At 34.7% G+C, this 12,665-nt stretch overlaps 1 protein-coding gene across 1 annotated transcript in view; it reads left to right on the top strand.

The window, feature by feature from the left end:
* The window catches only part of CCDC7 (coiled-coil domain containing 7), a 447,862-nt gene that overhangs the window by 405,376 nt on the left and 29,821 nt on the right, over positions 1-12,665 (top strand). Inside the window, exon 34 of the mRNA XM_025396487.1 lies at positions 3,474-3,557. Coding sequence (XP_025252272.1) covers positions 3,474-3,557 — 84 coding nt within the window. The remainder of the gene's footprint in view (positions 1-3,473; positions 3,558-12,665) is intronic.

Below are 12,665 nucleotides of genomic sequence, written 5' to 3'. Positions count from 1 at the left end.
TTATACACTACAGTAGACTTTATAAACACTGTGTATACACTTAGGCTACATGAAATTTATTTTTAAAAATCTTTCCTTAAAAATAACTTTAGCTTACTGTAACTTCTTAACTTTATGAACTTTTTAATTTTTTAAATTTTTGAACTCTTATAATAACATTTAACTTAAAACACAAACACATTGTACAGTTGTACAAAAATATTTTCTTTTTCTATATGCCTATTCAATAAGATGCTTTCTGTTTAATTTTTTTTTTTTTTTTACTTTTAAAGTATTTTTGTTAAAAACTGAAACACAAATACACACATTAGCCTAGACCTACACAGAATCAGGATCATCAATATCATCACTCTCTTCCACCTCCAAATCTTGCCCCAGTGGAAAGTCTTCAGGGGAAATAACACACATGAAGCTTTCATCTCCTATGATAACGATGCCTTTTTCTAAAATACATCCTGAGGGACCTGTCTGAGGCTGTTTCACAATTAACATTTTTTGTAAGTAGCAGTATACATACTCAAATAAAAATAAACAAGTCTAGTAAATATATAAACCAGTAACATAGCTTTTTATTGTTATCATCAAGTGTTATGTACTGTACATAATTCTATGTGCTATATTTTTATATATCTGGCAACAGAGTAGGTTTGTTTACACCAGCATCATCACAGGCATGTGAGTAATTCATTGCATTAAGATGTTACAATGGTTACATCACTACATGATAGAAATTTCCAGCTCCATTACAATCTTTTGGAATCACCATCTTATACATGGTCCAAACATCATTTTGTATAGTTACCTGTCTGTAACTATACAAAAGTTAATTCTAGTAAGATTAATAGGTGACATAGCATCAGAAACTATGGAGGCCAAGGCCAGGCACGGTAGCTCACGCTTGTAATCCCAGTACTTTGGGAGGCTGAGGCGGGTGGATCACTTGAGGTCAGCAGCTTGAGACCAGCCTGGCCAACCTGGTGAAACCCAGTTTCTACTAAAATACAAAAATTAGCTGGGCATGGTGGTACGGGCCTGTAATCCCAGCTACTCGTGAGGCTGAGGCAGGAGAATCACTTGAACCCAGGAGGTGGAGGTTGCAGTGAGCCAAGATCATGCCACTGCACTCCAGTCTGGGTGACACAGAGAGACTCCATCTTGGGGGAAAAAAAAAAAAAATGATGGAGGCCAGAAGGCAGTGGGATGGCATTTTCAAAGGGCTGCAAGAAAAAAATATCAACCAATAATCTTATGTTTTGCAAAATTATTTTTAAAAATGAAACTCAAATAAAAAGAATATCAAATAAATAAAAATTTGCAGGGTTAGTTGGTATCAGGCCATGCTATAGAAAAAATACTTAAGAAAGTTCCTCAGGCTGACAAGAAGTTTCCTCACATCGTAATTTTTTCAACAAATGCATTAGTGAAATAATTCTATTACATAATATTCTATAAATGCATATTTTGTTTTTTCTTCTCTTAATTGATTTAAAATGTAATTGTGTGGTACCATACATAGATATATAAAATTGATATGTAACTGTATTTTGGGGCCTATCACATAAAAGACATGTAATAGACATGCAATATGTTTGACAATAGCAGCACAAAGGAAATGGCTGGGAGCAATAGTATGCTAGAGGAAGAAAATGACAATAGATGGTAACTCAAATTCACAGGAAATAATAAAAAGAACCAGAAACTATAAACAAGAATGTTCATATAATAAACATAAATATGTACTTGTTCTTCTTTCTTTTCTCAGTTCTTTAAAAGGCATAAAGTTATATAGATAAATAATTATAACAATGGTTTTAATATTTATAGGTGTAACTACAGTATAAATGTCAGGAAGAGGGAATAGAAAATTTGGCAGAAATGCTTGTATAGTTTACGGAAATTAATTAGAATAAATCTGAAGTAGATTCTAAAAATGACTGTGGTGATGGTTTAACAACTCTGTGAATATATGAAAATATTTGAATTAGATGCTTTACAAGGGCAAATCGTATGATATATTACACTTTTTAAAAAAGAAAGCTCAATAAAATCCATGTGTAACACTTTTAAAAAGAGATGTAAACTATTGGGAGGATGTTATGAAGAAGGAAAATTGTGACTCTTACTAAATTATATTTCTCTAGCACATAATTTTGTATTAGTGCTTAAACCTATCTGTCCTCAAATACTCATTACTGATCTAAGAAACTTTTGCTTATCAACTCAAATGAATCAATACTCCTTGCTTATACAAGTCAGGGAAATAACTAAAAAGGTTAAAACATGTCTGCTAATGTTCCCCAGGTTTTTTGTTGTTGTTGTTATTGCTATAGGTCATCATTTTCACAAAATATTTTAATTAAATTAATGACTTGTTCTGTCAATCTGATGCATCTTTTCATTTTGGAGATGGTACCCTAAATTGTTCCTATTTCTATACAGATTGTAATGGTGGTACATATGGGATGCAAAGGTCATTGTGCAGCTTTAAAATTTATTCATGGACTCAACCATTTCTCCAGAACAAAACTTCTACTCTATGATGTCTGAGTCATTGCAGTTTTCACCCTACAGTCACATGCTCTGCTAAGACCCAAGTTCACCCACAAAACTTGAGGCCCAGTAGATGACCCAGCTTCATAAATCCAGATTATTCAATTTTTAATATGAATTCCCTTTATTAATTTTGATTTTATTTTTCTGTCATTGACCCTAGTAGTTGTTTCAAAAGCAAGCAAAAAGTTCAAATCATATCAAAACTCAAAGGGAAAGGAATCTAATCTCAGTGCTGATACGAATGCAAAATCACCCATTTCTTCCTCCCCATCTACAAAGTCTACATTCTAAATGGACCTGAGAGGGCACTTTCTACCAGTCCACAATAATCACTGCTGTCACATAACTTATAGTTACATGACATAAAAAGGGTCTAAAATATTCTTAGAAGAATCAGAGAATTTCTCCCTGATGGTTAACTTTCTGTGACTATAAAGACCATAGTTCACAAGTTGACTTGTGAATAAAATTATATTCCACCTCACCAGGTATATCCATACCTGGTGTATGGATATGCTTGTATGAAGTATGAAGATGCTTAAAAATTATATTCTTATCATAAACTCTCTAGGATGATTTCAGTTTGCAGAAGAGGCAGCATTGTATGGAAGAAAGCACTGATTAAGGAATAACGAACATCTATTTCTGTATAAGTTTTATAGTTAACTATATATCTGATTTTGTTCAAATCACTAAACTTCTCTAGGCTTATATGATTGCTAAGAATGCTTCCAGTTCTAAAGCTTTGTAATTCTGCAGTCCAGAGCTTTTTTTTTTACTAATTCATCTTCTTTAATGACTGATGCTAATTAAGTTATTACTATTTATATGTACAAATATACCATCACATACACACAGACACAGATATATGTTACAATTTACCTTTCAAAGCATTTTGAAAATCTGTTTTGTTTTTATAGAGACTGGCCTAAAACACTTGAAAGGTGTTAATGAAAAAGATATAATAAAACATCTAATCAACATACAGTCAAAGAGGCATGCAGGTAAGAACAAGAATTTTTCAAGCCTCCTGTTAATGGCTTATTTAGCTCTGAAGTTAAATTAAATATGGTTCTTTGATGATGACTGTAGCTGTAAGTCATCATTACATGAGAAAATATCTTCATAAATTTCCTCCTGTAATTTGTGGAACTCTAGTATTTGCTATCAATGGAACATTAGTTAGATATAATTAGTTTTAGAACTTATTTATTGGTAAAGAATCCATAAAAATGCAAGGCTGTTGTGACCCAAATATATGCTTGATGCTATTATTTCAAATGCTATACTGTAATTCAATGCTGACTTCAGGTCCTGAATATCTCTGATACAATTTTCTGTCTTAATTATCTGTCTAATATTCTCAGTGGGGTGTTGAAGTCTCCCACTATTATTGTATTAGAGCCTAAGTCTCTTTGAAGGTCTCTAAGAACTTGCTTTATGAATCTGGGTGCTCATGTGTTAGATGCTTATATTTAGGATAGTTAGATCTTCTGGTTGAATTGAACCTTTACCCTTAGTAATGCAGCACTATTCACAATAGCAAAGACATGAAATCAACCCAAATGCCCATCAGTAATAGACTAGATAAAGAAAAGTTGGTACATATACACCATGGAATACTATGCAGACATAAAAAAGAAACAAGATCATGTCCTTTGCAGGGACATTGATGGAGCTGGAGGCCATTATCCTTAGCAAACTAATACAGGAATAGTAAACCAAATACTGCATGTCCTCACCTATAAATGGGAGCTAAATAATGAGAACATATGGACACATAGAGGGGAACAACACACACTGGGGCCTTTTGGAGAGTGGAGGATGAAAGAGGGACAGGATCAGGAAAAATAACTAATGGGTACTAGGATTAATACTTGGGTGATGAAATAATCTATACAACAAACCCCCATGACACAAGTTTACCTATGTAACAAACTTGCGCTTGTATCCCGAACTTAAAATGAAAGTTGAAAAAAATGAAAACAGATGCTGTACTTATCATTTTATATTTCTGGCTTAGAGAGGAAAGTTGCCTTAAATTTGTAAAAGCATACAGACTAACTTGTGAATGTGATAAGAAGAGGAATATAACAGATAGTCATTTTATTGGCTACCCATCCTCTCTATTTGATAAAAATATCAGGTAAATTTACAATATCTCAGCTACAGTAAAGTTATTTAATTGTGTTCCACGATTTAGTGATTAAACAACTAAATTTACTTCTGGAATAATAGTGTTAGGCATATTTTTCCTTGATCTTTGGTGAGATACTGAAAGAGGCAGGGAGCTTAACAGAGAAATAAGGGAAAGAGGCCATTAAAGAGAGTCCCCCTGAAACCACTATCATTCAAAAGTGGCAGTGTGCATACCAAAAGCAGTGCTCCTGGAGGAACAATATTAGAATCTTCTTGTAGTGGAGAAAAATAATGTAAAATAGTCAAAAGAAATCACTAAAAAGCAAACAGCAAGTTTTGAAATATGATGAATAAATCAATATCTAGATTTGTCCATAATATCATCCAAAATATCCAAAATATCCAGTTTTTATTCTAAAATTCATAGGAACCAAAAAAAAAAAAAAAAAGAGCCTGAATACCCAAAGCAATCATAAGCAAAAAGAACAAAGCTTGTAGTATCACATTACCTGACTTCAAACTATACTATAAGGCTACAGTAACCAAAACAGTGTGATACTGATACAAAAACGGACGTGTAGACCAGTGGAACAGAATACAGAACCCAGAAAGAAAGCCACACACCTACAGCTATCTGATATTTGACAAAGTCAACAAAAATAAGCAATGGAGAAAGGATTCCCTATGCAATAAACGGTGCTGAGATAGCTGGCTAGCCATATGTAGATGAAACTGGACCCCTACCTTTCACCATATACAAAAATTAACTCAGGATAGATTACAAATTTAAATGTAAGACTTCAAACTATAAGAATCCTAAAAGAAAAATTAGGAAACACCATTCTGGACATTGGCCTTGGAAAATAATTTATGACTAAGTCCTCAAAAGCAATTTCCACAAAACCAAAAATTGACAAGTGGGACCTAATTAAATGAAAGAGCTTCTGCAGAGCAAAAGAAACTACTAACAGAGTAAACAGACAACCAACATAATGGGAGAAAATATTCACAAACTATGGTTAAGACAAAGGTCTATATCCAGAATCTGTAAGGAACATAAACAGTTCAGCAAGCAAAAAACAGCCCCATTAAAGACTGAGCAAAAGACATGAACAGACACTTCTCAAAAGAAGATATACAAGCTGCCAACAAACACGAGAAAATGCTCCACATCACTAATCATCAGAGAAATGCGAATCAAAACCACCATCTAACACCAGTCAGAATGGCTATTATTTAAAAATAAAAATAAAAAACAGATGCTGGAAAGGCTGTAGGTGGGAATGTACATTACTTCAGCCACTGTGGAAAGTAGTGTGCAGATTTCCCAAAGAACTTAGAACTGCCATCCTATCCAGCAATCCCGTTACTGGATATGTATCCAAAAGAAAATAAATGATTCTGCTAAAACAACACATGCACTTATATGTTCATTGCAACACTATTCACAATCACAAAGACATGGAATCAACCTAAGTGCCCATCAGTGGGGGATTGGATAAAGAAAATCTGGTACATATACATGTAATGGAATACTATACAGCCATAAAAAAGAGTGAAATCATGTCTGTTGCAGCAACATGGATGCAGCCAGAGGCCATTAACCTATGCAAATTAACCCTGGGAACAGTAAACCAAATACGGTGTGTCCACTTATAAGTGGAAGCTAAGCATTGGGTAGATATGGACATAAATATGGTAAAAATAGACACCAGGGACTACTGGTAGAGAGGTAGTCAGGGGGCGGGAGGTAAAAAACTACCTATGGGGTACTGTGCTCACTACCTTGGTGATAGGATCATTCATACTCCAAGCCTCAGTGACATGCAATATGCCCAGGTAACAAACCTGCACATGTCACCCCTGAATCAAAGAAAGTTGAAATTTTAACATAAATACATTATAAATAAATAAAACTAAAATGCCTAGTTTTTAGTTTAAAATTATGAGCCATTCAAAGAAACAGTAAAGCATAACCCATACACAGGGTGAAGAAAAGTAGGCAACAAAAAATTCTGTGGGAGTCCAAGATGTTAGACTTGGCAAAGACTACAAAGCAGTTATTATAAATAGGTTCACAGAATTCAAGGAAACCATAATTAAAGCAATAAAGGGGGGTATGGTGACAATGTGTGTATTCACTGCCCAGATTGCCAGAACAAAATACTGCACTGGGTACCTTAAACATCAGAAATTGATTTTCTCACAGTTCTGAACACTAAAACTTCAAAATCAAAGGGCTGCCAAGGTTGATTTCTGGTGATGCCTCTTTTCCTGGCTCAACGACACACTTAGAGAAATGCTAAGTGCACTGGGAAGTCTCCACAATAGAATTGAACAAGCAGAAGAAAGAACTTCAGAGCTCGATGACAAGGCTTTTGAATTAACTCAATCCATCACACACAAAGAAACAAGAATTTTGAAAAATGAACAAAGACTCCAAGAAGTTTGGGACTATGTTAAATGTTCAAACCTGAGAATAATTGGAGTTCCTGAGAAGAAGAGAAATCTAAAAGTTTGGAAAACATATTTGAGAGAATAATCAAGAAAAACTTCTCCAACCTTGCTAGAGATCTAGACATCTAAACACAAGAAGATCAAAGAACACCTGGGAAATTCATTGCAAAAAGATCATCATGTAGGCATATAGTCATCAGGTTATCTAAAGTCAAGATAAAGAGAAGAATCTTAAGAGCTGTGAGGCAAAAGCATCAGGTAACCTATAAAGGAAAACCTGTCATATTAACAGCAGGTTTCTCAGCAGAAACCCTACATGTTAGAAGGAATTGGGGTCCTATTTTTAGCCTCCTTAAATGAAACAATAATCACTCAAAAATTTTGTATCCAGTGAAACTGAGCTTCATAAATGAAGGAAACATACAGTCTTTTCCAGATAAGCAAATGCTGAGATAATTTGCAACTACCTAGCCAGTACTATAAGAACTGCTAAAATCTTCAAACACTCAAAATACACCAAAATAGAACCTCCTTAAAACATAAATCTCACAGGACCCATATAACATTAACACAGTGGGGTGGGGTGGGAAGTATTCAGGCTACAAATGGTATGATGAATGGAATAGTACCTCACATCTCAATACTAACATTGAATGTAAATGACCTAAATGCTCCACTTAAAAGATACAGAATTGCAGAATAGATAAGAATTCACCAACCAAGTTTCTGCTGTCTTCAGGAGACTCAACACAAAAGGACTCACATAAACTTAAGGTAAAGGTGTGGAAAAAGATGTTCTGTGCAAATGGACATCAAAAGCAAACAGGAGTAGCTATTCTTATATTGGACAAAACAAACCTTAAACCAACAGCAGTTAAAAATGACAAAGAGGGACATTATAGAATGATAAAAGGGCTAATCCAACAGGAAAATGTCACAATTCTAAATATATATGCACCTAATACTGGATATGTCAAGTTTATAAAACAATTACTACCAGAGCTAAGAAATGAGATGACACAATAATAGTGGGGGACGTTAATACGCCACTGACAGCACTAGACAAGTCATCAAGACAGAAAGTCAACAAAGAAACAATGAACTTGAACTCTACCCTATAACAAATGGACTTAACAGATATCTACAGAGCATTCTACTCAACAACTGCAGAATATACATTCTATTCATCAGCACATGGAACATTCTCCAAGACAGAGCGTATGACAGGCCACAAAACAAGTCTCAGTAAATTTAAGAAAATCGAAATTATATCAAGTACTCTCTCAGACCACAGTGGAATAAAATTGTAAATCAAATCCAAAAGGAACCCTAAAAATCATGCAAATACATGGAAATTAAATAACCTGCTCCTGAATGATCACTGGGTCAAGAGTGAAATCAAGATGGAAATTTAAAAATTATTTGGGCCGGGCGCGGTGGCTCAAGCCTGTAATCCCAGCACTTTGGGAGGCCGAGACGGGCGGATCACGAGGTCAGGAGATCGAGACCATCCTGGCTAACACAGTGAAACCCCGTCTCTACTAAAAAATACAAAAAACTAGCCGGGCGAAGTGGCGGGCGCCTGTGGTCCCAGCTACTCGGGAGGCTGAGGCAGGAGAATGGCGTGAACCCGGGAGGCGGAGCTTGCAGTGAGCTGAGATCCGGCCACCGCACTCCAGCCTGGGCGACAGAGCCAGACTCAGTCTCAAAAAAATAAAAAAATAAAAAAATAAAAATAAAAATTATTTGAACTGAACAATAATAGTGACACAACCAATCAAAACCTCTGGGATACAGCAAAAACATTGCTAAGAGGAAAGTTCACAGCATTAAATGCCTAAATCAAAAAGTCTGAAAGAGCACAAATAGACAATCTAAGGTCACACCTCATGGAATTGGAGAAACAAGAACAATCCAGACCCAAACCCAGCAGAAGAAAAGAAATAACAAAGATCAGAGCAGAACTCCACAAGAATGAAACAAGCAAACAAAAAAGTACAAAAGATAAGTGAAACAAAAAGCTGATTATTTGAAAAGATAAATAAAATTGATAGATCATTAGCAAGATTAACCAAGGAAAGAAGAGAGAAGATCCAAATAAGCTCAATGAGAAATGAAACAGGAGTTATTACAACTGATACCACAGAAATAGAAAACATTATTCAAGTCTACTCTGAACACATTTACCCATATAAACTAGAAAATCTACAGGAGATGGATAAATTCATGGAAATATACAATCCCCTTAGATTAAACCAGGAAGGTATAGAATCTCTGAACAGACCAATAACAAGCAGCAAGATTGAAATGGTAATTTAAAAATTGCCAACAACAAAAAAAGTTCAGGATCAAATGGATTCACAGCTGAACTATCCAACATTCAAAGAATTGGTACCAATCCTATTGACATTATTCCAAAAGATACAGAAGAGGGAATCCTCCCTAAATCATTCTATGAAGCCAGTATCACCCTAATACCAAAACCAGAGAAGGACATAACAAAAAAAAAGAGAAAACTACAGACCAATATCCCTGATGAACATAGATGAAAAAATCCTCAACAAAATACTAGCAAACCAAATCCAAGAGCATATCAAAAAGATAATCCACCATGATCTAGTGGGTTTCATACCAGGTATGCAGGGATGGTTTAACATATGCAAGTCAATAAATGTGATACACCACATAAACAGAATTAAAAACAACAATCAATCACATGATCATCTCAATAGATGCAGAAGAAGCACTTGACAAAATCCAGCATCCCTTTATGATTAAAACCCTCAGCAAAATTGGCATAAAAGGAACATAATTTAAGGTAATAAAAGCTATCTATGACAAACCCACAGCCAACATTATACTGAACGGGTTTTGAAAGCATTCCCCCTGAGAACTGGAACAAGACAAGGATACCCAATCTCACCACATCTATTCAACATAGTACTGGAAGTCCTAGCCAGAGCAATCAGACAAGGAAAAGAAATAAAGAGCATCCAAATCGGTAAAGAGGAAATCAAACTGTTGCTGTTTGCTGATGATATGATCATATACCTAGAAAGAACTAAAGACTTATCCAAAAAGCTCCTAGAACTCGTAAATGAATTCAGCAAAGTTTCAGGATACAAACTTAACATACACAAATCAGTAGTGCTGCTCTACACCAACAGTGACCAAGCTGAGAATCAAATCAAGAACTCAACTCCTTTCACAATAGCTGCCAAAACAAACAAACAAACAAACAAAAAAAGGTAGGAATATACTTAATCAAGGACTTGAAAGACCTCTACAAGAAAAACTACAAAACACTGCTGAAAGAAATCCTAGACAACACAAACAAACAAATGACCATATTCTCAAAAGCAATCTACAAATTCAATGCAATTCCCATCATTCTTCAGAGAACTAGAAAAAAAATCCTAAAATTCATATGGAACCAAAAAAGAGCCCACATAGCCAAAGCAAGACTAAGCAAAAAGAATAAATCTGAAGGGATCATATTACCTGACTTCAAACTATACTATAAGGCCATAGTCACCAAAACAGTATGGTATTGGTATAAAAATAAACACATAGACCAATGGAACAGAATAGAGAACCCAGAAATAAAGCCAAATACTTACAGCCAACGGATCTTCGACAGAACAAACAAAAACATGAAGTGGGGAAAGAACACCATATTCAACAAATGGTGCTGGGATAATTGTCAAGCCACATGTAGAAAAATGAAACTGGATCCTCATCTCTCACCTTATACAAAAATCAACTCGAGATGGATCAAAGACTTAAATCTAAGACTTGAAACTATAAATTTCTAGAAGATGACATTGGAAAATCCCTTCTAGACATTGGCTTAAGCAAAGACTTCATGACCAAGAACCCAAAAGCAAATGCAACAAAAACAAAGATAAATAGATGGGACTTAATTAAATTAAAAAGCTTCCACGCAGCAAAAGAAATTATCAGCAGAGTTAACAGACAACCCTCAGAGCGGCAGAAAATCTTCACAATCTATATATCCAACAAAGAACTAATATCCAGAATCCACAAAGAACTCAAATCAGCAAGAAAAAAAAAATCCCATAAAAACGTGGGCTAAGGGCATGAATAGACAATTCTCAAAAGAAGATATACAAATGGCCAACAAGCATATGGAAAAATGCTCAACATCACTAATTATCAGGGATACACAAATGAAAACCATAATGCGATACCACCTCATTCCTGCAAGAATGGCCATCATCAAAAAATCAAAAAATAATAGATGTTAGCACGGATGCAGTGAAAAGGAAACATTTTTACTGTGGAAAACAGTGTGGAAGAGTCCTTAAAGAACTAAAAGTAGATCTACCCTTTGATCCAGAAATCCCACTTCTAGATATCTACCCAGAGGAAAGGAAATCATTGTACAAAAAGATACTTGCACACGTATGTTTATAGCAGTACAATTTGCCATTGCAAAAATATGGAATCAGCCCACATGCCCATCAATCAACGAATGGATAAAGAAAATGTGGTGTGTATATACCATGGAATACTACTCAGCCATAAAAAGGAACAAAATAATGGCATTCACAGCAACCTGAATGGAATTAGAGACTATTATTATAAGTGAAGTAACTCAGGAATGGAAAATCAAACGTTATATGTTCTCACTCATGTGGGAACTAAGCTATGAGGATGCAAAGGCATAAGAATGGTATGTTGGACTTTGGGGACTTGGGGAAAGAGTAGGAGGTGTCAAGGGACAAAAGACTACGCATTGGGTACAGTGTACACTGCTTGGGTGATGGATGCTCCAAAATCTCACAAATCACCACTAAAGAACATTCATGAAACCAAACACCACCTGTTCCCCAAAAACTTACTGAAATAAAAAAATAAAAATTTTTAAACAGTTTAAAAAATACAATAACACTGGATAGTAACTCAAATCCACAGGAACAAATGCAAAAAATATATAAACAAGAAGGTTAGTATAGTAAATACTATAAATATGTACTTGCTCGTCTTTCTTAGCTTAATTAAAATGCACAGTATTATATAAATAATCAATCATAACATCAATTATAACAATGTCTTTAATATATGTAGTTGTAATACACATAATAGTGCAAAAATGTTGAAGAAGGAATAACGCTATATGGGAGTAATATTTCTGTACTTCACTGGAATTTGATTAGTATAAACTCCAGTAGAATCTAAAATTGACTGTAGTCAGAACTACACAAATATGTCAACATCTTAAAAAACATTGAATTGAACATTTTACATAAGCATATAGCATGATATGTTATTTATTTTGTAAAAATATCTCAGTGAATTCCAGGCAGGATCATATTTAAAAAGAATTAAAGCAATGAGAGGATACAGTAAGGGAGGAAACATGAATGTTACTAGATTGTAAATTACTTTAGTACATAGATTCTCTTCCTAAATGCTTAACCTTATCTCCCCTAAAATGCTCTTCTCATTGCCTTCCTTCTTATTATCTAAGAATCTTTGCATACTCACTTGAA

Source organism: Theropithecus gelada, chromosome 9 (assembly GCF_003255815.1).
Source record: "Theropithecus gelada isolate Dixy chromosome 9, Tgel_1.0, whole genome shotgun sequence".
In the NCBI taxonomy this organism is placed as follows: domain Eukaryota; kingdom Metazoa; phylum Chordata; class Mammalia; order Primates; family Cercopithecidae; genus Theropithecus; species Theropithecus gelada.
Note: the sequence above shows the minus strand (reverse complement) of the source record. Positions and strands in the feature narration are given on the sequence as shown.